The sequence below is a fragment of the Asterias amurensis genome, chromosome 11 (assembly GCF_032118995.1).
Source record: "Asterias amurensis chromosome 11, ASM3211899v1".
NCBI classification, from domain to species: domain Eukaryota; kingdom Metazoa; phylum Echinodermata; class Asteroidea; order Forcipulatida; family Asteriidae; genus Asterias; species Asterias amurensis.
Window position 1 is genome coordinate 20,302,654 of NC_092658.1, and position 27,168 is coordinate 20,329,821.

The 27,168-nt window shown below is 40.7% G+C and overlaps 3 protein-coding genes across 4 annotated transcripts in view; all 3 read left to right on the forward strand.

Moving 5' to 3' along the window:
* Positions 1-2,595: 2,595 nt before the first annotated feature.
* On the forward strand, positions 2,596-4,506 carry LOC139944447 (uncharacterized). Its single transcript, XM_071941466.1, has 2 exons — positions 2,596-2,892; positions 3,364-4,506. The coding sequence occupies exons 1-2, from the start codon at positions 2,781-2,783 to the stop codon at positions 3,555-3,557; spliced, it is 306 nt and encodes a 101-aa protein (XP_071797567.1). The 5' UTR covers positions 2,596-2,780; the 3' UTR covers positions 3,558-4,506.
* Positions 4,507-6,201: 1,695 nt separating this feature from the next.
* LOC139944429 (coiled-coil domain-containing protein 57-like) overlaps positions 6,202-27,168 on the forward strand; it is a 32,883-nt gene continuing 11,916 nt past the window's right edge. Inside the window, exons 1-9 of one of the 2 annotated variants that reach the window (XM_071941446.1) lie at positions 6,202-6,312; positions 16,337-16,643; positions 19,219-19,352; positions 20,847-21,057; positions 22,664-22,821; positions 23,602-23,676; positions 24,515-24,715; positions 26,124-26,282; positions 26,698-26,860. In XM_071941446.1, the coding sequence (XP_071797547.1) occupies positions 16,338-16,643; positions 19,219-19,352; positions 20,847-21,057; positions 22,664-22,821; positions 23,602-23,676; positions 24,515-24,715; positions 26,124-26,282; positions 26,698-26,860 (1,407 nt within the window). In that variant the 5' untranslated portion in view covers positions 6,202-6,312; position 16,337. Of the gene's footprint in view, positions 6,313-13,584; positions 13,684-16,336; positions 16,644-19,218; positions 19,353-20,846; positions 21,058-22,663; positions 22,822-23,601; positions 23,677-24,514; positions 24,716-26,123; positions 26,283-26,697; positions 26,861-27,168 lie in introns of those variants that run through there. The other variant, XM_071941445.1, reaches the window with a different exon arrangement.
* Positions 8,626-12,143, forward strand: LOC139944638 (uncharacterized). The gene is made up of 2 exons (XM_071941699.1): positions 8,626-9,076; positions 9,843-12,143. Exons 1-2 carry the CDS (start codon positions 8,749-8,751, stop codon positions 10,070-10,072), a joined length of 558 nt encoding a protein of 185 aa, XP_071797800.1. The 5' UTR covers positions 8,626-8,748; the 3' UTR covers positions 10,073-12,143.

A 27,168-nucleotide genomic window follows, 5' to 3' on the forward strand; every position in this document is an offset into this window, starting at 1 on the left:
TAACTATTTGCATTTTTTATACCATTCTTTTAGTTCATAACGGCTAATTATATGTTCTCAGTTAAAGACTTTGGACACTATTGGCATTTACAACTTACTTGGTAATGAGCAATGGAGAGACATTGGTAATATAAAAAATTGTGAGAAAAGGCTCCCCCTGTTTTTGAGAAAGAGATAAAGTTTCCACTAAAATAATATTTTAATTAGATTTCGATAACTTAGAATTAGATTTTGAGGCCCCGAAATCCAGCATCTGAAAGCACACAACTTCTTGTGTCAAAGGTGTTTTTTTCTTCCATGATTTTCTCGCAACTTGGACGACCAATCGAGTTCAAGTTTCCACAGGTTTGTTATTTTGAGCATATGTTGGGATACACCAAGTAAGAAGACTGGTCTTTGAGTAATTACCAATAGTGTCCAGTGTCTTTAAGCAGGTTGAATGAAGAGTCATACTTCTGGGATTGACCAGAATTCAAAAGAAACCCAATCAAATCGTGTAATTTGAATCCGGAAAAGTTTTTCTTTGTATAATGGCAGTAAGCATCCTGCAAAAGAGTTTCCTCTTAACGCCCTTGTTCCCAGGTCAAAATTCCAGTTGAACCTAGTTAACTGGGGTCAACTGGTTCAACTGGATAGTGATCAAACTCGTCCATTTTCCATATTAACCAACTGGTTTGGACTAGGTTTAACTGTGTTCAACTTGGTTGAAATTATAAACCAGTTGGTCTCTGTCCATTTTCCATATTAAACCAACTGGTTTTAACTGTGTTTAACTAGTTTATCAACTGGTTTCAACTAGTTCCAGTTAAACCCAGTTTAACTAGGTTCAACTGGAATTTCGACCTGGGTTGGTTTAACTTTCGCGAATGCTGCGACCAGATGTGAACATATTTGACTGTAGACACCACCGAACGATGACTTTACATTTCACTGAAATTTGTAAGTGCAATAATTCTGAAGACCCCCCACCCTTTTAGTAAACAGCAAGCAAAAGGCATGTATCAAAGGTACGGACACTTGGTAACGGTCAAAGACCAGTATTCTCACTTGGTGTATTCCAACATAATAAACATAAAATAACTAACCTGTGGTAACTTTGGCTCATTTTGTCATCGTACATCGTTGCAAGAAAATAATAAAATGCTAAAATTTTAGTGATTTCAGATGCATGAGAAAGGCTTAAATGCAGTGGACGCTGTTGGTTAATTACTCAAAATATTTATTGGCCTAAAACCTTACTAGGTGAGAAGTAATGGTGAGGTCTTGATAGTATAAAACATTGTGGGAAACGGCTCCCGCTGAAGTGGCGTAGTTTTCGAGATAGAAGTAATTTTTCACGAATTTGATTTCGAGACCAAGTCAGAATTAGAATTCTCGAAATCAAGCATCTAAAAGCATATTATCTCGCAACTTCGACGACTGATTGAGCTCAAATTTTCACAGGTTTTTTATTTTTATTCATATGTTGAGATACACCAAGTGAGAAGACTGGTCTTTGACAATTATCAACACATCCAGTGTCCAGCGCTTTAAGTCATGAAGTCTTTGTCAGATTTAAATGTTAGGAAATCGCCTCTTTCAAAAAAAAAAACCCACAAAAACAAATAACCCCACAGCGTTATTCAGAGGTAGCCGTTTCTCACAATGTTGTCTACTCATCAAAAGCTCTCCGTTCCTCGTGACCAAGTAAGTTTCCAAGCTTAAATATATATATTTTGAGTATCAAACGTGTCCAGTGCCTTCAAAACCATAATTTCCGCTTGAATGTTATTTCAACTGTGGGTCTTGGCTATCATATCGTTTCCTGTAAATCATTTTTAATTCCAGATCATGACGGAATATAAAATTCCAATTTGTCTCCATGGGATGCTGCAACTATTACCGGAAGCACTGCCCTGTGACCTGTATTGGGAAATCGACCCTGTGTCATACGGAAAGTCCCAAAATATAGATCATTGCAAAATCTGAAAACCACCATGCAGTTTAAGAATTAATGTGATCATTTAAAGGGAAGGTACACGTTTGGTAATTACTCAAAACACATATTAACTTAAAAACTGACTTGGTAACGACCATGGGAGGTCTCAAAATCAAATTCGTTGAAGATTACTTCTTGCTCGAAAACTACGTCACTTCAGAGGGAGCCGTTTATCGCACCGTTTTTAACTATCAACCTCTCCCCATTACTCCTTACCCAGTAAGATTTTATGCTCATAACTATTTTGAGTAGTTACCAATAGTGTTCACTGCCTTTACGACGAATCTTAGTGCTTTGTGAAATCGACCCCGAATAAGGGCCCTATGTTCCGGGAAGCGTTTTTTTTTTTTTCCTAGGACGAACGTGGGCAATTAACATAAAATGTTCCAATTTAAGTAACGGCTATTCAAATTAGAACAAATTTGACAGTTACTTAAATTGGAACATTTTATGTTAATTGCCCACGTTCGTCCTAGGAAAAAAAAACGCTTCCGGGAATGTAATTCCCCCCGGAAATTGCGACTGTATAAAAAGAGCTTTGTAAAAACCGGACGACTATGTTTTCACAGAATGTTGAGGTTTGAGGTATTTAACACCATTTCTCAATTTAAATCGGGTATAAAGATGTTCGTAATAAACTGAGCAGGGCCATTCTTCCTATAGCAACCTGTTCGTGTCAATCTGGAGACTGTGAGCAGTGATTGCACGTGCTAACATTTCTGTATCAGCTCTTCAAACCTTTGTGGATGCTGTTTGTGAACCGTGTTTATATCATCGATATAGTATAAAGCCACTAAGAACAATGGCTCCCAATGCAAATGAAAAGCCAATCGATGGTTCGTGTCCAGAGCAAGCCGTGTACGTGTTCGACAAACCCACGGCAGCCCCGCAAAACCAGCAGTGTGCTACCAATGGTAAGTTGTCGCTGTTTTTAAACATTGGGTTTTGGTCTCGCGAGATTATCATTATTTTTTACACATTTTCTTAAAGGTATTTTCAGGCAAAAGATGCACCTGTTGAAAGCACACAAATTTGTGCCTCAATGGTGGTTTTTCTTTCATTGTTCTCATGCAACTTCGGATGACCAACTGATGTCAATTTTTCACAGGTTTGTTTTTTGATGCATATGTTTGGATACACCACGTGAGAATACTGGTTTTTGACAATTACCTAAGGGTGTGTCCTGTACCTTTAAACATCGGGTTTGGGTCTCGCTAGATTAACCAACATTTTTAATGAAGAGTGCTGATGATAATGATTAGAAGTATTATGAGATGTGTATTCATTTGAAGCATAAACCTACTAAAGGCTATAGTAGGGCACGTCAAATTTACATAGAAAAGACGAATTAAACAATGGTGTTTTTTTCCTCTTCATTTGTTAAGATTCTACCGAGTACGACGACGACTACCAACAACTCTCAAGCATCCCTTGCCCCAACTGCGGCGGATCCGGGACGGTAAAAGAGCAGTTCACGATGTCGGGAATCTTGTTGGCTGTATTTTGCTTTCCGATAGGAGTACTGTGCTGTATCAGCATGAGGGAACGTGTGTGCTCGAGTTGCCAAGAAACATTCTAAAAAATACAAGAGTAGATTTTCTTGAATTCGGGAGACTTCTATTCTGAAAAAGAACTGTCCTGCTTTTTACCTATTACCTGGAGATGAAGTTGGCTGGAAATCCTACACCTTTGCGTTAGTTGATCGAGGGGATTTTCGCTGTCCATGTGGAGTATAGATTTTCGGAATTCGGGAGACTTCTCGGTTCGGTAAAGAAGTGTCCTGCTTATTAACTGGAAAATCGGCAGAAGATAGAAAATCGACTGGGACAAGTCTATCCTTAAACTTGAGTGGACCGAAGGGACACCTCTCCATTAAAGCTCACTATCGCGGAAGTCATCGTCAGGAAACTGAAGTATGGGAGAGATTTGTTTGTGGGCCTATTTATAGGAGATGGGTTTCAATTTAGAGTGATCAGTCACTGTTTTGGGAGACCTATAGTCTGTGGTTGGTGGGCTTTATTTATTTATTTATTTATTTATTTATTTATTTATTTATTTAATACGTCATATTTAACGAGCGTAAACTGGAAGCCGTTTAAAATTGCTACTGACGCCAGTGATGTAGGAGTTGAGTCAGTAAATCGTCATCAGCAAAATTATTCCAATATTGAGAAAGAAACGTTGTTTTTGGTTTGCAACATTTTGAGATTTATCTAGATGCAGCAACACAACCCAATGTTTTTGTTCAGAAAATTAAGAACAAGAATCAGAGGTTAAGATGGAGTTACGCCCTCCAAGAATTTGATTTTGACATTTGCAATGTTGAGGCCATAGTTATAGTTGCTGATCCATGTCTACAATCCCGGCCAAAATGCTTGTGCTACTCGTTTCTAACGTTATATAATAAACAACTTCTCCCGCCCCTCCCGCCCCCTCAATGTTTACTGTAACGCAGAAGAAGACCGTCAATACGAACCAACATCGAAAGGGGGCAGAGGAGTGGGGGGGGGGCCAACGAGATATGACCGAAATTGTAGATGACATTAATTTTAAGAGGTATTTCATTTCAGTACAACCACTGTGTATAGCGTTTAAAAAATTCACATCTTTTGAAATAGAAAATAAATTGTATTCTATGATTTGAACATCTCTGTGTTTTGAGTTCTATTTTCACATCAGGTTGAGTTTGTTTTTAGCAATTCAAGTTCATGACAACCGGCTAAAATTAATTTCAATTAGTGTCAACAGCATTACCTCTGCAACTTCAGGCCTGATAACAAATCAATGAATTGTTTTCCTTTCTTGATCAAAACTTTCAAGGAGGGAGATTATTCATTGTATGTTTTACCCATTATATAATACAGTACTTTTCCGAGTTCTGTGGTACCATGGTGGTTAGACTTGATTCAAGTCCCGTTCTCGTGCGAGAGGTCCCTAAGCATGAACAGGTTTGGGGTAATGCAGAACAGTTTTCTAGCGACGGGATTGGGACTTGAGTCATAAGCCGTGTTCGCATCTTACCAGCGTCCTTGGATTTATTTGACTCGGGTAAACTAACCGAGACCGTGGATAATGTAACCGAGCTGGCCCCCTGCGTGACATTGAATAGTTCGATAATCACGAAAATATTATTCTTCACCGCATGACAAAACATGTCAGCTTCTTCGTGTCACGGACGGATGGGAGATTTAACCGAGTCGTCGCGTCCGCATTGGACTTTCTGGTTCGGTTAAACTGACCTGGTCAATCTTCCTGGGCACCTTTGGCTCGGTTAGAGGAACACGTTGCCTTGTATCGGACGAGTTGGTCTATAAAAAAGCGTTTGAAACCGTTTGTTATGAAATGTATATGGTTGGAAAGATGTTTTAAAAGTAGAATATAATGATCCACACAAGTATCACTCAAAATTGCACGGTTTTCATTTTACGTCGCGAATTAACACGGTCGGCCATTTATGGGAGTCAACTTTTTGACTCCCATAAATGGCCGACCGTGTTAGTCGACGATGTAAAACGAAAACCACGCAATTTTGGGGCATATTTGTGTAGATCATTGTATTCTACTTTTACAACATCTTTCTAACCATATCAATTTTATAACAAAAGCTTTTCAAAGACCAACTCGACCGATCCAAAGCAACGTGTACCTTTAAACTATCCATTCGGGTCGGTTTAAGCATAGAGGAAAGACAGAGTTACCTGGGAGGAAAACCTCCTGGGCTGTTTGCATTGGACTTAAATGGGTAAGTTACCCATTAGCTCGGTTAGTTGACCCAAATTAAGTCCAATGCTAACATGGCTATAGTCTCTATGGTGGTACAAACTGTGACCATAACAAGGAGAGATTGTTATGGTCAAAATTTCTATATATCTGGTTTCTTTCAGCACGTTATTGCGAAGCTGAACATTCTAGTTTCGCTGCCGTCGATTTCACAAAGAGTTAGGACTCGTCTTGTCTCGTCCTAACTTAGAAAGGTCTGCATGCTATCAGTGCAGGGTTGGGATTCGTTCTAAGATAAGTCTTAAGTTAGGAAGAGTTTTGTGAAATCGACGGCTGGTTCCTTTTCTGTTGGAATGTTGTCGGCTGATGACTGAATTCCTGAGGTATTCCGTTATTGTATAGCTAGAGGTTTCATTGTTGTGGAGGCATTGTGTGCCTACAGGCGCTGCGGCCTCCTTTCGACTCTGAGCTCAGGGTTGGATGCTGACCGGGGCAAATCACGGGAATTGACGGCACTATACTCTCACTTGTATAGCAGGACGACACCTGGGCGTGGTCGATGTGCTTCATGCTGTGCTCTGCCTCTGGGCCCCATTTCGTCAAGTTGTTAACCGGTAAGCAAATAGTAATCTAAAGACTGTATGCACAACAACTTGCTAAGCACAGAAGAGTAGTGATTTTATACAGGTTACAAGCCAAATTTACATAAAGTTTGCTTTGTTCGGGCTGGTGCCACGTTCAATTTTTGCTCGGGAAAGAAATTCGCCAAGCAGTATTTTCCGGTAGCATATTGTGTGTGCCTAAAGGCAGTGGACACTATTGGTAATTGTCAAAGACTAGCCTTCACAGTTGGTGTATCTCAACATATGCATAAAATAACAAACCTGTGAAAATTTGAGCTCAATTGGTCATCGAACTTGCGAGATAATAATGAAAGAAAAAAACACCCTTGTCACACGAAGTTGTGTGCGTATAGATGGTTGATTTCGAGACCTCAAGTTCTAAATCTGAGGTCTCGAAATCAAATTCGTGGAAAATTACTTCTTTCTCGAAAACTATGGCACTTTAGAGGGAGCTGTTTCTCGCAAAGTTTTATACCATCAACCTCTCCCCATTACTCGTCACCAAGAAAGGTTTTACGCTAACAAATATTTTTAGTAATTACCAATAGTGTCCACTGCCTTTAATGTAGCCGGGAAAAAAAGGTGCTAAGCATCATAAACGTACTTAACCACGATTTCTCAAGTAAGCAAAACTTTTCTAGGCGCGCATGCACATTATAACCGTGTATTTTGCCTGTAAAGGTTTCCGTATAATGGCGCCACCACTTTTTCATTTCGATGTGAAATAATACAGTATCTAATTTACCTCCAAACAAAAAATGTTCCCTATCGGTCATAACTAAAAATAATTGTTCGCATTAAAACGTATTTAGTGACAAACAATGAAGAGCTGTTTATAGTATAAAATATTGTGAGGAACGATTCCCCTGCAATAACGTGGTTTATGAGAAAGGGTCAATTTCTCACTCACACCCGGGACAGTCCTGGGTAGATTTTGTGTGCAGAACCAATGGGGACGTCTGAAAAATATTTATGTCTAAACAATGGGAGAACAAAGAGACGTCCACGGTTTACACCATAACATATACATGCGTGCAAAATGTTTTACCTATTTCTTTTTTAGAATCACACAAGGCACAAAATTTAGTAAAATCCATATGAGCAGTTTGGGCTCAAGTGTCAAAAAGGCAAAATGGATATTATAAAATTATGTATTTATACTTTGTTGCATATTTCGAACAAAACAGTCCATCAAAGAGTGGGGGAGGAGTGGGGGACATCTGATACGCTGCCCCAGTCTAAAAAGTGAGGGGGGACATGTCCCCCCCACCCCCGTCCCTCACCCATCGACGCCGATAAATCTTATCTCAAGTTTAGGACGTTGAGTAACCCGTCCTAACCAACATGTCCCAACTTAGGATGGGTTCAATGCGTCCTAACGTGTTCGGATGGAGCGGACTCGTCCGAAGTCTTAAGATTAATCTCAAGTTAGGAAGGTTTTGTTGATATCGGCGGCAGTACATTTAATGGTGTTGCTTATTACACTCTAAAAACTAAAGAGATGAATCCAACACTTGCATGAGTTCGGTGAGTGACTACACTTTGAAAGAGTGTTGAATCCAGCATTTTATATGTTATATCCAGCATTTTAAAGTATTCGGTCAACAATTAAAGTGCCAGTTTAACGTTTAAAAAGCCGATTCAACAATTCAAAGGAATTCTTTTGAGAAACGTTCAAATAACACTTAAAATTATGAACTAATCCTTTTTGCGTTGCGTCAAAAATTTAAAACGCTAGATTTAACAAACGAAACGCTGGATCCAACACTTTCAAAGTGTAGTCACTCACCGAACTCATGCAAGTGTTGGATTCAACTCTTTCGTTTTTAGAGTGTAGGACGCTCTGTTCAACGGCACCATGAAACGCCGGTCCAGGGCCCAATTTCATAGAGCTGCTTAAGCACAAAATTTTGCTTAAGCAAAAAAATCCTTGCTTAGTAAAATCTGATTACCGACCCAGACTCCACTCAATTGTTATGCTAAGTTAACCACAGCTAAATACCAGTCACAAGCAATGTATATGGCATGAAATTTTTGCCAGTAACATGTAATAAGCGAGCTATTTTCGTGCGTAAGCAAATTTTTTGCTTAAGCCGCTCTATGAAATTGGCCCCAGCCCGAAGGTGCCAGTTCGGGCACTGCCGTAGGTAACAAGTTCGCCCTTGAGAATCTTTGTTATTTATACAACGTCAATCATATCCGCTAAGTTATAATCTTAGGCCTATATGTCAACAATATTGCGCAACATTGACGTACACAAGGCGTATAATCCCACTCGGTTCAAAGTCTGAACTTTTTTACACAGCAATGACGTGATGCTAATCACATGAGATCCTCACCATTATTCAGCATGAATTAGTACCACTTTAGATTCCTTGCCATATCGAATCTCATTCGTTTCAACAAGAATTCACTGATTTTACTGCCATGGAGCCTATTCCTAACGGAAAGCCCGCCGATGGATCGAGTCTAGAGACGGCCGTGCCGATGCCCACGCCCAGTCCCATGCCCGCCGGTCCCATGCCCGGTCTCAACCCCAGTGACCAACCCCCGGCGTACAACCCGGAGTGGACTGCCCCACCAAACGTGCAGTATGCCCCGGTAGGTGGTGTGCCAGCCGCAGGCAACCAAGCCGCGTACCCACCACCTGTCCAAGGAGGGGGCTACCCACCGCCAGGACAGGGCGCCGCTTACCCGCCGACTCAGGGGTCTTACCCACCACCGCAAGGTTCTGCTTACCCACCGACACAATACCGTAAGTCATTTTCAAAATACCTACCATATAATCGAACTAATAAACTCTGACCCAGTTTAGTGGATTATTATAGACGGTGTGACCTGTGACGTCACATGTTTACAAAAGAGCCACCAAGCCTGGACTTCCTGCAGGCATGATTTGTACACAGCCTAATGGAAGAAACATGACATCTGATATTTTATGGAGATAGCACTGTCCAATTGTTTTCAACGTTTGATATAATAAAAGGGGTACATCTCAAAACTTGTCAAGCTTTTACTTTTATAACTCTTGGATTGATGTGGACATTATGACACAAAATGTCAACTTTCCGATATAGTCAGTGCAGTATCTTGCCTGCCAGACTAGCCAAAGAATGTACAATGTCACACTTATTGTTAACACAGTTCACCATGGTCTATAAGGTTTACTTAGTATTGAGATTGCCTATAAAGGAATATAATCAAGCTCATTACTAAGCTTTAACAAACCCGACCCAATCAATTTGATCAGTCAATACTTAATCAAATACGAACACACGTAAGTGTGTCACAGTTTATTTGGAATAGGCCAGAGGTCGATCTCACATAGATAGTTATTACTTAGGACTCATACAATATGTGTAGTTTTATCTATCTATTTTTCATTAAATGTGACATTTTATACAGAAATATTTCAAGGTATGTTTTTTAATCTCGTTATCATTTAACCGTGTAAGTTTTATTTAAGTCTGTGATCCCGACGATTTTTTGTTCTTACCAATTCCGTAATGTTTCTTTCACAGAGTACCCTGCAGGTTACAACCAACTTGGTGGCCAGACGACTGTTACCGGCACAACAACTTCACACATTGTCCTCACGGCCCGTACCTGCGCCAAGTGCCAATCCGGAGTCATGCAAGAGCAGTTTACTGCGTGCGGGATTTTATGCGCCATCTTCTTCTTCCCGTTTGGAGTGTTCTGCTGCCTGGCCATGAGAGAATACAGATGTTCGCATTGCCTTGCAACATTCTAAACAATTTTAAACAAGTTTAGTGGGTTCGACTATCGGTCGTGACACTTGCGTCCATGAGCAAGATCTGTACAACTCTCTTAAAGGCAGTGGACACTATTGGTAATTGTCAAAGACTATAGCCTTCACAGTTGGTGTATCTCATAAACATATACATAAAATAACAAATCTGTGAAAATTTGAGCTCAATCGGTCATCGAACTTGCGAGATAATAATGAAAGAAAAAACCACCCTTGTCACACGAAGTTGTGTGCGTTTAGATGGTTGATTTCAAGACCTTAAGTTCTAAATCTGAGGTATCGAAACCAAACTAACGGAAAATTACTTCTTTCTCGAAAACTAGGTCACTTCAGAGGGAGCCGTTTCTCACAATGTTTTATACCATTAACCTCTCCCGATTACTCATCACCAAGAAAGTTTTTATGTCAATAATTATTTTGAATAATTACCAATATTGTCCACTGCCTTTAATGTAAACGAGTGAAAAATCACTCTTTCAAGAGCCATATGAAGGACAACTCTTTTTCGAGTGGTCTTTCACTCTTTTAGATTGAAGTTTGCATCTTTTTGAGTGATTTTTCACACTGTCCTGGAGTGAAACCCCTCTAAAAGAGTGAAATAACCACCACTCTTTTTGAAGAGCCATATGAAGGACAGCTCGAAATGTAAAGAGTGGTGTTTTTCACGCTTTTACATTTAGAGAGTATAAATGTTTCTCTTCACCCAATGGTATGGTATAAATGAGTAGCTGCGATAGTGGGGGTTCGATATTACCTTTGGAGCGCTACGGTCGCCCATACTCCCGAGTGAGCTGAGAAAGATTGAAAAGGGAATGTTTTTAGCCCAATAACCAGGACACTGAATGTAAAGCCATTGAGACGGCTACAGTGAAACAAGAACTTGTTATTATTATTATCATCATTATTAATGTTAGTTCATTTGCGTCGGGGATAATTAATACTGTTTTGTTTTACCTTATACACCGATGTGTGTAAGCACTGTTGCTCAGTACTTTCCCGGGTTTTTTGTTTTTGTTGGGGGGGGGGGGGCGGGGAATTAAGCGTCTTCTAACAACATGTTTATCCGGGGTCGATGGGAACTGTTTCTTGTTTTGTTTAATTTGTTTTTAATTTTGGGAGAAGGTTGGGGCAACATAAGGAGTAACAGAAACTAATTATTACTATTTTGTTTTACCTTATTCGCCGATGTGTGTAATCACTGTATGCTCAGTACTTTCCCGGTTTTGTTTTTGTTGGGGGGGGGGGGGAGGGGGATAAACAAGTGTCCTCTAACAACATTATCCGGGGTCGATGGTAATGTCTTGCTTTGTTTTGTTTTTCATTTTGGCATAAGGTTGGGGCTAAATGCGGAGTCAAAGAAACTATATAAGGTGGTACGTTTAATTAATACAATCATGTTAAACTAGTTACCCATTTTGCGAAGTGAGGGACCCAAGTTAGATAGTTGATGCACTGACCCAGAACCCATGAGGTTTCTATAATAATGTTATACCAATTTAGCCTACAGATTTATGATGTTTTATATGGAATACAATTCTTCAAACTCGCTTTTTAAAGCTCTTTCTGTCGGATTAAATAGACCATGTGACCTTTGTTTACAATAAGTGAGACCTTGCACATTCTTTGGATTTTCTGGCAGGCAATATACTGCACTGATCGAATGGGAAGTTGACATCTTGTATCATAATTTCCACATCAAACCAAGAGATATGAAAGTAAAAGCTGGAGAAGTTTTGAGATGTGCCCCTTTTCATCATATCCAAAGTTGATAAGAATTAGACAGTGCAATGTCCATAAAATAATTGTTATAAGGTTTCATGTTTTCTTCCATTAGGCTGTGAACAAAATCGTGCCTGCAGGAAACCCAAGTGACAAGTGATGTCACAGGTCACATCGTCTATATAGGAGAATGCATTTTGTCGACGAACTCTTTCGGGTGATGGGGGGGGGGGGGGGCAATGTTCTTTGCAGATGGGGGATCTTTCTTTTTGACGGAATATGATAATCTTATTCTGTTTTATTTTGTGCCTAATAAAATACCCAGAGTAATTTATTTTCCGTGTTTTTATTTTAATAATTATGTGCGTTGTACATTATGTTTGATATTGTTGGTTTGTTTGTCTTTTAAAACTGTGGAAATAAAATGAACCTTGAACCTTGATATGTTTTTAATGTTTACATAATGCTTTATTTTGAACTGTCAGCCTTGTAGTTGATGACTTTAATAAAACTAAATACTAGTACGAAAAAACTAGTAGAGTTTTGGTTTCAAGTGTTCAAAAAAGCATTGCTATATACTGCTACTTACCGTAACTATATAGACCAGTCTTCTCACTTGGTGTATCTCAACATAATATGCATACAAATAACAAACCTGTGAAAATTTGAAGTTGCGAGATAATAATGACAGAAACAACACCCTTGTCACACAAAGTTGTGTGCTTTCAGATGCTTGATTTCGAGACATCAAAATGTATTTCTGAGGTCTGGAAATCAAATTCGTCGCAAATTACTTCTTTCTCGAAAACTACGTTACTTCAGGGAGGCTGTTGAAATCGTTTCTGAGCAACCCCGCTTACTTGAGCTTTTCGCTATCAAGAAGTGTGGAAGCCGCGACTCGGGTACAAATTGCATCTCTCTAACATTTTTAGTTCCAGAATGATTCAAGAGTATAGCTGAAGGTTTTTATAAGTCCGGGCTTTTTTTCCAATGAATATATTTTTTTTCTCCATTGATCACCACTGCTTCCGTAAGCGCCACTGTTCTTTGCTTTTGGTGCAGGGCCATACAATTTTGCCCTGCACATGGCGGCAATTTTTTTCCTATGTTTTGTTAGAGGATTCCTTTGTTTAAAAAAGAAAACGATTTAGAATAAACAACTTTCCCATTGAAAGCACTAACGACAGTGGCAATTTCGTAATACAGAAAAATAAGTGCTACCTGGAAATGGTACGGTCTTTCATTCTGGAAAAAAATCACGCCCCCCCCCCCCCTCCCCCCCCCCCGTCTGGAAAATCCTGGATCCGCCCCTACTTACACCGTCCCAACCTGCCTTACCAGCCTGGAATTTGTTAACAACATCAACAATTTCAAGCTCAGTAATGGAATTTAAGTAAAAGGATCGAATGTGAACATCTGTCATCAAGAAAAGAGCCGAACAAAAGTATCCGATGGAGGGAGGTTGCCAGCTATTTTGTTACCAATGTTTTACAAAGTAATCATTAAACGCATTTGCAATAACTGTATCATCGTAAATCCTGTCACCATAAATCGTAAATCCTATTCATAAGGGCGTCCATACCAACCAAGGCGGTTTGTTTATCAACAAAAGAAAGTTCTATACGGATTTCGTTTGTAGCCCGCGGCTTCATTAGGCTAATCATTGTTGTCTGGCAAAAAAAGTAAACTAATTTATTGGGCGGAGCGCCGGTCTCTTATTTTTTGGTGTGGGCCGCCGCTTGGTGGCGCTGTACAGTTATTGTTGACACACAGAGAGACAGTGAAACCGCGACACTCAAGTCATGCAAGGTGTTTTTGCTTTCGTCCTTTGGTGTTTGTTTTGTGACTGAAGATAGCGCCTTTTTATCCATATGGTAAGTTTTACCCTTGTTTTGCCGTGGATCAATTGTGGAGTCTCGTTTGTATTTACTGTTTAAGATTGGGATTTGCATAAACCATGGAGGTAGAACCTCCATGCATAAACTGACGAACCCACGACCATTGGCCCCCCTTGCAATTCTAGAGCAGTGTCTTACCATGGAGGAAGACAATTTTCTTCCTCCATGGCCTTACCAACTAGACTACCGAGGTTGCCCGGTAGCTAGAGGCAGTTCGAATCCTATGTTTTGGCAAAGGAACAAAAGTTAATTAATAATAATAATAATGATATGTTAACAATTAATAATAATAAATTAATTAACACTCCCCCATTAGTTAGTTACCCAGCCCTCTCCTTAATAAACCAAAGTTGCTATAGCACAATAAAACTGTTCATATTAATTTAACTCCTCTGGGGGACGGCATAAAGACAGGTTACTAGTACGTTTAAGGATTAAATTGCGGTCAGGTGTAGTTTTTTAAGTCGCACCGTTTTTCGTGAAAAATGGCTAACACAAACCGTGGTGCGGGTTGTCGGAACATAGGGGTGTTTGGGTTGTCGGAATATATGGATGTCGGAACATAGGGGTGTCGGAACATAGGGGTGTCGGAACATAGGGGTGTCGGAATATACGTTGAGTTGTCGGAACATAGGGGTGTCGGAACATAGGGGTGTCGGAACATATAGAGCAGTCACCCTTTGAACAACCATGCACCGATGCCGTCTGAGACCATCTGTTCGTTTGCACTTCATCCTGCATGCACGATAAAACAATGTTGTGATGCATCTAGTTTTAAAACTCATTTGGAAAAAGTTGGTGCTAAATAGTATTTTCAGCTTAGTGCAAAAATCTTCACAGTTACACCTTTTCACACTACAAACATATCTTTGTTGGACATGGATACGATCCGGATAAATGTGCACTGACCTTTTCACACTACATTCCTACAACTTTTCAACATGGGATTGATCCGGATATGGCACTTTATTCGTGTCGAAACCAACCCTGCCCTGGAGTAGGCAGTTTCAGTGAAATTAAATGCAGGTGATTTTTTTTCTCTGACAAGATGTGGTCTGTTAAGGTGTATTATAAGGAGTAAAAATCAATTTAAAATTTTGAAATCGGATGTTTGGTTGCAGAGATATACCATTTTTAATGAGCGTGGATCGTGCAAAAAACGTACTTGTGTTCAAGTTCAATTGTTATGTTTTTCTTCATATCGGCCACGGCCAAGTTTAATGCACAGTCTATGGCAGAAGAGGGCACACTATATGACGAGCGCCCTCTACCAATGGGGAGGTTTGCAGACTGTGCGACCTACATGTACATTCGTGCGTATTTAGGACAACTTTGCAAGAAATGGTTGAACAAAACCTCTCGGAGGGAGAAGAATACATAATCAAATTACACCAAATTTTCACAAGTTAATCTTAAAAGTATGGGAATTAGCACTAACAAAGTCGCATTCAATTTTGATAATTATCTCTGGAAGAAATCTTGATTCAAAAAACGGAAAACGCCGACAAAAATAGGTTTTCATGGTAAAAGCTATGCGACTAGATGTACCATGTGCGGAATTTTATCGGCTACACGATGATGTAATCGTTATCTCATTTTGTGTAAACATGTGCTCCCTCATCGCAAAAAACCGTCTTCGGGCTTCTTCGGCGCTTTCCAAAGATTTCTGAAATTCGTTGTCCACGGGGTTCAAAGGTGACGTCATGCACAAACGAATGGGCGCTACACGCGAGGCCAAGCATCCGGTTTCTGTCGTTGCTCTCTATTTTTTACAATATCTCCGAAAATATTCATCCGATTTCAAAATTTTTTGAAATGGATGCTCCTGCCTGCTGTCAAGTCTCATAGTTGTGAGTTGTACAAAATGTGAGTTATGATTTAATACATTTCGTTCTTTTTTGGGGGGGCTGTGTGTGTGTGTGTTTTGGTACACGTGAAATCAACTTGATGAAACTGCCTACCTGGAGGTGGTTTGATAAATCTCTAACCGTGTCAAAGATTCCAACACGGATCGAAAGCCGTAGTGTGAACACCTCTGGGTTAATTTGATCCGTGTAGAATGGCGGTGTAGACGTGACGCGCAGTAAAGCGTTTATGTGCGCCACTTTGCATTACTACGCAAACACTCGCGCCGCTACGCATCCTATTTCGATCCGTGTAAGACCTTGCAGTGTGAAATGGTTGCATAATGTCCGGATCGAAAGTTACACGTGTATCCAAAAAGCTGATTCCAGCAGAGCTAGTGTAGTGTGGAAGCGGACCAACACGAACCCTATCCGGATAAGGTTTGACACAGATCGAAGGTCGATAGTTAGAAAAGGCCTTTAGTCATGTTAGTCTTATTGAGGTTTGCACTGGCAAGGCACTGCTATCGCCACCCTGAGCCAGTAGGGAATAACCTTGTCTTCTGGGAGCTCTTGAAAGAGGTCGATGTCACCTGGCTTATGATGGTACATAAAGAAGGGATACATGGATTGCAGACTAGCAGGTTTAATACCTGCATGTATGAGGGAGAGGGAAATCTGGGAACAGCTCTTTTGTAACATCATTGGCCGAGAACACCACATTTAAAATAGAAGAAGTGTTTTTAGGAAAAGTTTACTATGTTTTCAAAAACCTTTTTCTACAGAATGTCTGTCCAACCGTCTCAATCATTAGGCGGCAACCTGCCATCCACCTCGGATGTATCCCTGAGGGAGCTTGCCGCTCAGAAGGAGAAAGAATGGCGTGAGCTACAAGAGCTTCGCACCCAGTCCTTACAAGGAGCGGTCAAGGACAAGGAGAAACAGTTGGAGCGGGAGACGGCAAAGTTTAAGAAGCTGAAGGAAGATTTCAAGTATAATCTTCGACTTCTTGCAGAGCGAGACCAGGAATTGGAACGATACGATGTTGTGTTCTCGGAGCTGAAAACAGCATTCCAGGCAAAGAATGCTGAGGTGATTTGTTAATTACTTGATTTGTTAATTACTTGAATTACCTTAGAGTGTCATGGCCGAGTAGTTAAGAGCATCCAATTCAAGTTCTGGTACTGGTTCACCGGAGTGTGGGTTAGAATCCCGGTCATGACACTTGTGTCCTTGAGCAAGATACTTTACTATAATTGCTTCTCTTCACCCAGGGGTATAAATGGGTACCTGCGAGGGTAGAGGTTGATATTGTGTATGAAAAAGCCACAAGCGCCTTACAGGCAGCTCAGGGCTGTATACTCCCCAGGGAGCTGAGAAATAAACTGCGCCAATAAAGTATCTAAACACTTACAAATGGTCCGATATATCAGAACCTGAAATAGTGTGCCAAAAAATAATTATTCTTTCCGAGTCACCGTTAATTTCTACACATTTTGACACATCTTGTGTTGCGCTACGATGTTGTTTGGTGGATTCATGGGCACTTGAGTGGCATAAGGTCGAATTTCAAAAGTTGCAAAAGCCCCTATTCAAGCTAAATCATTGATAGTGACGAGTAAGATCAGCGTTTCTTTTGCCCGCCTTTTACAAATGATTTTGTTTTTGTCGCGTGTTGGATAAATCGGTTGCGATGAACATACAGCATTAATTGTCAGTAACCAAGCAAAGGGGCCAAAAATGGGAGGCATAGATCAATATGGGTCAAGAGCCAGATTCCTTGATATGGTTAGACAGGGAAAGGTGTTTCAAGATGACAGGACAGATGGCTCAACTGACCAAACAGGAAAGAGGACGGATCGTTGGTTTGATAGAAGCCGATATGTCGATTCAAGCTGCAGCTCATCAAGTTGGAATGTTATCAGCGACGGTCAGTAAATGGTGGAATCGCTACCAAACTCAGGGAAATGTGGACGACCTGCCAAGGAGTGGCCGTCCGATGGTGAATTCTGCGCAGAAGAAAGTGAACAAGTCCATCTAGCCTGACATCACTCTCGAGGGATTGCGACGCACCCTGATCAGGAAATGGCAGGGGATTGACCAGGGACAGATCAGAGGTCTCATTGGGAGTATGAGAAGACGACTCCTTGGCGTTCAGGACAGTGATGGAGGACACACTAAGAACTGAGGACAGGATATCAGCAGTTTTAGAGTTAAAGATACGGCAGTAAATTTCATGGTCAAATAAACGAAACGAGTTTGTGTCTTTTGTCTTGATTTTGTCTGTGTGTGATGCTTACGAGAGTTCCCTTCTGGAATTGGGATGAATAGGGGCTTTTGCAACTTTTGAAATTCGACCTTAAGCCACTCAAGTGCCCATAAAACCACCAAACAACATCGTAGCGGAACACAATAGGTGTCAACATGTGCAGAAATTAACGGTGAATAAAAATGAATAATTATTTTTTTGTATACTATTTTAGGTTCCGATAAATCTGACCATTTGTAAGTGTTTAGATACTTTATTGGTGCAGTTTATTACAGGGATGTTATTGGCCCTATGACCAGGGCACTAATGTAAAGCGCATTGATACGGTTATTGTGAAATGCGCTATATAAGAATTTGTTATTATAATATTATTACTATTATAATGGACGCTATTGGTAATTGTCAAAGACCAGTCTTCTCACTTGGTGTATCTCAAATGCATGAAATAACAAACCTGTGAACATTTGAACTCCATTGGTTGTCGCAGTTGCGAGAATGGAAGAAAAAACACCCATGTCACTTGAAGATGTGTGCTTTCAGATGCATGATTTCGGGACTTCAAAATCTAATTCTGAGGTCTCGAAATAAAATTCGTGGGAAATTGTTTCCTTCTCGAAGACTGCGTTACTTCAGAGGGAGCTGTTTCTCACAAAGTTTTGTACTATTAAGAGCTCTCCATTGCTTGTTCCAAGTAAGTTTTTATGCTAAAAATTATTATGAGTGATAAACAATAGCGTCCACTGCCTTTCAACTGACGTGAACAGACTGCACACTAAGTACTTTCTAAACTGGGTCCAATTTCATACAGCTACTAAGCGCAAAAGTTTGCTGAGCATGAAATTTTTGCCTTGATAAAAACAGGATTACCAACCAAATATTTATGTGATTTTCAGGATTTTATAAGCAAACAATGGCTGAATACCAGTAACATACTAACAAGCAATATGTAACAAATGGAAATTTGTTTGGTAAACCTGTCAATGCAGAAATTTCATGCTAAGCAAATTTGTGTGCCAAGGAGCACTATGAAATTGGGCTCTGATGTGTGTAAGCACTGTATACTAAGTACTTATCTGTACCCGAGATCGTTGAACAACTATACACTAGCATTGATGGTTGCTAGAGGCAGTTGGAATTCAACATTTAGCAACGGGGACCACAAAAATCTAATCAATGGGAAATATGAATCGGGGATAAAAAATATGGTGTGAGCACTGCTACTCACTACTTTCCCAAACTCTGTGAAAAAAGCACAGGTGTACAGTTGCGACTCAACTAATGATTTTAAATAGTCGCGACTACGACACTAGTTGCACTAGTCGCCATAGGCCTACAGCATGTTGTGTAGTTGTAAAGGCAGGTTAAAAAAAAATTCTTTTCAATGGTTATAAAATGTAGGTGAGTGAACTGAAGATTTGTCTGGACGACCTACGCCAGACAGCACAGAGGGAGTCTCAGGCAAGAGATGAACTCCAGAGGCACTACCAGCAAAGGATTAGGGACAGGCAGACAGATATTGAACAATATAAGATGTAAGTATGTTTAAAGGCAGTGGACACTAATTGGTAATTACTCAAAATATTACTCAAAATAATTGTTAGCATAAAATCTTTCTTGGTATTGAGTAATGGGGAGAGGTTGATGCAGGGCTGTATACTTCGTTTTTGAAAGGGCAAGGGCACCAAGGCATTTTCTCTTTGGCAAAGGGCACCCTATCAGGAAATTGTAAATTTCTACTTGAGCATTTCAAGGGCACCAAGGCAATGGCAAGGGGCAACGGAGGCAATCGCCTCCGTTGCCTCCGTGAAGTATCAGGCCTGTTGATGGTATAAAACATTGTGAGAAACAGCTCCCTCTGAAGTAACATAGTTTTCAAGAAAAAAGTAATTTTCCACGAATTTGATTTTGAGATCTCAAGTTTAGAATTTGAGGTCTCGAAATCAAGCATCTGAAAGCACACAACTTCGTGTGACAAGGGTGTTTTTTTCTTTCATAGTTATCTTGCAACTCCAACACCCAATCAAGCTCAATGTTTCACAGGGTTGTTATTTTATGCATATGTTGAGATACACCAAGTGAGAAGACTGGTCTTTGACAATTACCAATAGTGTCCAGTGTCTTTAAAGGCAGTGGACACTATTGGTAAATACTCAAAATAATATTTAGCATAAAAACTTACCTGGTATTATTAACAAGCAATTGAGAGCTTTTGATAGCATAAAACATTGTAAGAAACGGCTCCCTCGGAAGTACATGTAATGTAGTTTTTGAGTAATTTCAAGAATTTTCCACGAATTTGATTTTGAGAGCCCGAAGTCAAGCATCTGAAAGCACACAACTATGTGTGACAAGGGTGTTTTTTTCTTCCATTATTATCTCGCAACTTCGACGACCAATTGAATTCAAATTTTTACAGACTATTTATTTGCTTATCAAATATGACATTTCAGACAGAACTATTTCAAGGGATGTTTTCTACTATCATCATCATTAGACCGTGCATGTAAATCTGTGATCTTCAAGATTTTTTATTTCTTACCAATTTTGTAACGTTCTTTTAAACTCTTGCAGTATTTTCTTGTATCATCATTCTTCATGTTTTAATAATTTTGCCCATAAATCAGCACTGACAAAAACCAAAACACTGACTTCATTGAGGTGTCGTGGCCGAGCTGATAAGAGCACCAAACTCAAGCTCTAGTGTTTCTGTTCAGCAGAGTGTGGGTTTGAGCCCCGGTTGTGACACTTGTGTCCCTGAGCAAGACACTTTACTATAACTGCTTCTCTCCACCCAGGGGTAAATGGGTACCTGTGAGGGCAGAGATGGTCTTGTGGTTGGTTAAGTTTTTTGCACAACATATTTGGCGGCACAGGCTGTATACTCCCCAGGGAGCTGAGATGGTTTAAGGAATGAAATGGCCCAGTGATCAGGGGTAATAATGTTGGAAGCGCTTTGAGACATGGTGTTTAAAGCGCTATTTAAAAACCCAATATTATTGTTATTATTACTACTTCCTTTATTGCAGAGCGAAAGATTTGGAGACGGAGAATGAGCGGACGAACCTCGCCAACATCAAACGCAACCTCCAGAGACAGGTCCGTGAGGTGGAGGAGGATCTTGATATCCAGCGTCAGGAGCTGTCAACAGGATTTGATGAAGTCTTACGAAGGAGGGAAAATGAGTTTCGGAATCAGCTGGATGATCTGAGTGCTACTGCGCTTGCTCATGAAATGAAGGTGTGTACCGTTAAGAAACAGTTTTCTGGAAACTTCATTACTAACAAATTAGTAACAAACAGAATGTGTCCCTTTGAATCAGCATTCATAAATACCTAACACAGTTTATCCATTCTGATTGGTCGAGAGGGCATCACGTGGGGGTGTTTGAACGGATGATATAACACCAGTAAAAAGTGTTGAAACATTGACATGACACGCGAGCTTGCACCTGTGCATATAAGACAGTTTCTTCATTCCCATTGGTCGAGAGCAACGGCTGGAACAGTTGTGCCACATCACGCGATACACACGACGCGCACAGTATTCCCTTATAAGGAGTTGTTTACCCGAGGGCCTTACCATTTCATAGCTGGAGGGGTGTTGTGTTGAAAGAAATCATTGAACAATTATAATTTTTGCATTTGTTTTACTTTTTGACCCAAAAGTGGTGATGTTTTTTGACCGAAAAGGTATTTATGAATGGAAATCAAAGTGAGTTGAATCAGTTTTCAACTAGTGGTTTAAATCCGCCGAGGCCTGGTTGATGATAATTTACCTTGACTTTGTCTCTGTAAACAAGAACCAGGCTTCGGCGGGTTTAAACCACTAGTTGAAAACCTCTTCACCAGACATTGATTCCCTTATTCAACAGTTATAAGGAATAATTCAATTTCACCAGTTTAGCATTCACTGGTCAAATAAGATCATTGAATTTCAACGGGCTGCAAGACTCATTAAACCATTGAATTGCAAAAAAAAAGAGGAAAAATACGCATTCATGAGTTAAATAGGTGTTTTGAATGTGTTTACAGTTGGGGAATTGCGGATGACGATCGTCTCCTGACGATGACTAGAGCAAGCTAGTCGAAACGTTGAGACCAATTCAGAACTGACTCTGCGGCAGTACAGTTAATTACAATCCTATAAGCTAAAGTAGTAGTCCAGTCTATTTTCTATACCATCCACCCTGGTAATAGTTAAAAAGCAGGACAGTTCTTTTCAGAACTGAGAAGTCTCCCAAACCTCTGATTATCTACTCCGCGGCAGTAGAATAAAGCAAGACAGTTCTCTATGAACAAGCTCTACCCGGCAAGTAGATACATACATGGTGTTACCGCAAACCACATTGATACCTCACCATGCAATGCCTCAAATCCTAGATAAGGAGATTGTTCCAAAGTTTGGGGGCGCAAACAGAGAAGGCTTGTTCACCATAGCGAGGATGGGTACATGGACCAGGAGCTAGGTACAGGTGTTCAGTAGATGATGAGCGGAGATGTATTGAGAAAGTTTGAAGTTTGGGTGCGATGATGTCTTTGATATAGAATGGAGCCAGTCCATTACGAGCCTGTGCGAAGTAGGATCTTGAATTGGATAGTGGTATGGGCAGCCAATGTAGAGCTTGAATGATTGGGGTTTTGATTATTATTATTATAGCGCGCGTTCGTTTAGCTTCCCTGGGTCGACCCCGGTCACTTGGGGGTGACCTGAGGTGCATGACGTCACCACGAGAGGGCGAGTGTGATTGTTCGATTAGCTCTTGTCAGGGACTCACCAGAGTGAGCACCGGGGGGTAGACCCAGGGAAGCTAAACAAACGCACCCATTATAATCAATGTCTACAGGTGAAGTTACTGAGTAAGGAGTTAGAGCTAGTCCGTACTGTCAATGAGAGGGCATCATGTCAGCTCGGTGATGCTGACTCTAACGTACGAGATCTGCAGAAACAGCTCAAGCAGAAAGAATGGGAGTTACATGACCAGGCTGGCATGAAAGACGCAAGGTACACAACGGGGGTCGGGTTTAGGGGGAGGGGGAGGGGGGATCCAAGACTGCGAGGCTTGTAGGTCAAAAAATTTACCCAAATCTAAATGAGTTGAGCAAGCAGTCAGACTAAATTACCTTGTGAGCCAGATCTGGTGCTGTATGAGTGGGCAGTGGCGGCATAATTAAAAACATTACAAAGTTAAGGCAGTGTAGAAGTAAGACTTTTATATACTATAATGTTTAAGTGAAAATAATGTTTACTGGCCCCACGCTAAAACCACAGAGGCCAGAGGCCTATGGTCCGTTGTTGTTAATTCAAGCCCTGTAACAAACTGAATTACTGATTCATTATTGTAATTCCTCAGCTGAGTGGGCCGACTACTTTCTTTTCTTACTCACTAGTGACTTAGAAATTTGATAAAGGCTAATAGTTTTTGTGGATTTAGACTTGATGACAAGTCGTTAGACGCTGCCTATATGTCTGCCGTTCATGCAACAGTCACAGTGCGATGTTACACATGCAACAGTCGTAGGTAGCGCGAGGAATCACGACTGACTCGCACACACATACTGGGATCGAGGGTGTGTGCATCATCCCCGTAGCTACGCCGCTACTAACTACACACTGCGCTTAACAATTACCGTCTTGACTTCAAGACTATTGTGGACTAGGCATTTATTATCTCCTGACAATGACCAGAGCACAACCCAATGTCATTTTATTTGTTTATTTCAACACACGTCCCCCCAGCGTGAGAGCTAAAGACAAACTATCATCTCTCTTTGTATTGACCAGGATTGCTGAGTTGGAGAGCCAGTTGGAGATATTAGAACAGTCTCTTAAACGAGCAATGGAGGACTTCAATAGAAAGTAAGACATTATTATAACAATTTTCATGGAACTTTATTAAAGGCAGTGGACACTATTGGTAATTACTCAAAATAATTAGTGGCATAAAACCTTACTTTGTAACGAGTAATGGGGAGAGGTTGGTGGTATAAAACATTGTGAGAAACGGCTCCCTCTGAAGTGCCATAGTTTTGGAGAAAGAAGTAATTTTCCACGAATTTGATTTCGAGACCTCAAGTTTAGAACTTGAGGTCTCGAAATCAACCATCTAAACGCACACAACTTCGTGTGACAAGGGTGTTTTTTTCTTTCATTATTATCTCGCAAGTTCGATGACCGATTGAGCTCAAATTTTCACAGGTTTGTTATTTTATGCATATGTTGAGATACACCAACTGTGAAGGCTAGTCTTTGACAATTACCAATAGTGTCCACTGCCTTAAGAGAAGCCAACTTTACAAAGAGCTAAGGATTGATCTTAGACAGTGGACACTATTGGTAATTGTGAAAGACCAGTCTTCTCACTTGGTGTATCTCAACATACATGTACAAAACAACAAACCTGTGAAAATTTGAGCTCAATTGGTGAAAGAAAAAACCCTTGTCACATGAAGTTGTGTGCTTTCAGATGCTCTACTTCGAGACCTTAAAATCTAAATCTGAGGCCTCAAAATCAAGCAGAAATATTTCAAGGGATGTTTTCTACTACCATCATCATTAGACCGTATAAGTTTTATGTAAATCTGTGATTTTGACGATTTTTGTTTCTTAACAATTCTGTAACGTTGTGTGTAAAGGACACACACACACTCCTTTGGCCAACACTTTGCCTACAATTTCTGCAATTTTCTTGCCATAGACACGCAGACCTTGATAAGTACGCCCGGGAACGAGAAGCAGCCGTCCTGAAGATCAAGGGCAGCCATAGTGAGGTAGAGAGAGGGTACCAAGACAAGATAAGAGAGTTGAGTAGTAAGCTTGAGACGACGGAGGTAGAGAGGAGGAGGGAGGAGTGGTCCTACCAAGACGTCATCAAGGAGAAGGAGGTCACCATTGAAAAGTGGGTAGAGGAAACAGGGTTCAAATTTAACACTGTTAAGATGATCTTCCCATCAAGGGAACTTTGCCATTAATTTTAATAATAATAACAAGTTTTTTATACAGCTTGTTTCACACCTGAGGGCGTCTCAAAGCGCTTCCGACATTACCCCTGGTCACTTGGCCTTAAATCATTCCTTAAAGCCATTAGACACTTTCGGTAAACAGTATTATCCAAGGCCCACACTTCGTGTATCACAACTTATATATAAAATAACAAACCTGTGAAAATTTAGGCTGAATCGGTCATCGGAGTCGGGAGAAAATAACGGAAAAACCTACCCTTGTTTCCGCACGCTTCGCCGTGTCATGACATGTGTTTAAAATAAATCCGTAGTTCTCGATATCGAGAATTGATATTGTTTTAATGTTTTCTCAAAAAGTAAACCATTTCATGGAATAATATTTCAAGAGAAGTCTTTCACCATTACCTTCTGTAAACCCTGTAAGTTATTTGTAAATCTGTGAACTTTTAGTTATTTTTTTTTTCCAAAAGTGTCCAATGGCTTTAAACAATCTCAATTCCCGGGGAGTTTACAACCTGTGCGACAATTACATGCGCTACTCAACTAAACCAATCACAAGAACCATCTCTGCCCTCACAGGTACCCATTTACCCCCTGGGTGGAGAGAAGCAATTGTAGTTAAGCGTCTTGCTCAGGAACACAGGTGTCACGACTGGGATTCGAACCCACACTCTAGTCACTTAAGAGTGACTACCAAATGTATATTGTGGAAGTGTCATGGCCGAGCCGTTAACAGCACCGAAATCAAACTCTGGTATTTCTGATCAGCAGAGTGTGGGTTCGAATCCCCAGCCGTGACACTTGTGTCCTTAAGCAAGACACTTAACCATTGCTTCGTCCTTCAGATGGGACGTAAAGGCGTTGGTCCCATGTGTTTAAGTAACGCATGTAAAAGAACCCAGTGCACTTATCGAAAAGAGAAAGGGTTCACCCCGGTGTTCCTGGCTGTGGCTGCGCTGTAGCACCTTGTAAACCCTTATAAACTGGGTCTCAGTATCCATCACTGCAACCTATCTTTCTGAAAATTTGCATATACATGTACTCAGTGCCTTGAGTACCTTGTTTGGTAGATACATGTACGTGCGCTATAAAAGGGTCTTGTCACACAAAGCAACTTTTACTGGCAACTTGGAGGCAACCAACTGCAGTGCTCGTTACAGGACCACTTTGGTAGCACATGAGTCAATTTGTCTAACATTGTCTTACGATCAACAAGAAAGATACGTGAACATTGAAAATGGTAATGCCTTTCCTTCTTGGAGATTGCCTGGAACGGGTTGCTTGTAGTATCGCCTCGTGTGATATGACCCTTAGACTTTGATATTATACCTTCCCTTTTTAAAGACTCCAGCATGAGATCGGGGATGTAAGGCGGCACTCGGATGCCCAGCTAGCCAAGGTCTCCCAAGACATGGTCACTAAGGATCTTACCATAACGACTCTTAGAGACACCCAGACCAAACTCAAAGGTGAACTGGTCCAGAGAAAAGAAGATACAGAAAGGTAAAGGAAGACAAGTTCTAATTATAGCAATAATAATCATTTTATACTATCAACAGCTCTCCATTGCTTGAAATACCAAACGTCGAACGATTAAGAGCTCGGGATTCAAGCTCTGCTGTTTGATCAGCAGAGTGTGGGTTCGAATCCCGGTTGTGACACTTGCTACATAAGATTGGGGAGGTAGTGCTTTCTGCTCTTCCGGCTAGGCTTCGGACTGATGATACCCAAGCCTACATCCGTATGGACTGTAAAAGGGGTAACCCTGTTTCAGCCCTAGGAGTAGGTGGCAACGGCCTCTGGACAACAATAATTGTAGCCCACACCTTGAAGTGGCCTTCAGACCTTGTGTGTCTGGCAACAAAAATTATTTTGAGTAATTACCAATAGTGTCCACTGCTTTTAATATGATCCACAGATACAAGAAGGAGTTATCTCTAGCTATAGAGAGAGAGGCTAATCTAGAGAGATCGAGGACCCAAGCTGAGCTGGACTGGCAACGACGCTGTGAGGACTTAGAAAGGGTGCAGTACAGCAAGTCAGAAGAGCTTATTGAACGTCTGACCAACTCCAAAGATGAGGTACTGTACCAAGCCTGCTATAAGCCATTTGCGAGTTAAATTTGAATAATTTCTGGTACAATGACTTGCTTAGTTACAATGCAATGCTTACATTTGAATTCCTCAGACTATCGTGACAGTTGCTACGCCTCGTGATTAGGGGCAAGCTTTTGTATAGCAACCTCCAGGATGAGCAAACCCTGGTACCATTGTGCCATATACATCCATTCAGAATTTTGTAATGGTGTTCACCGCCTCTTACGTAACTACGCAAAAGCTTGCCCCTAATCTAACCATAAGACCAACTCGTCTGATCCAACGCAACGTGT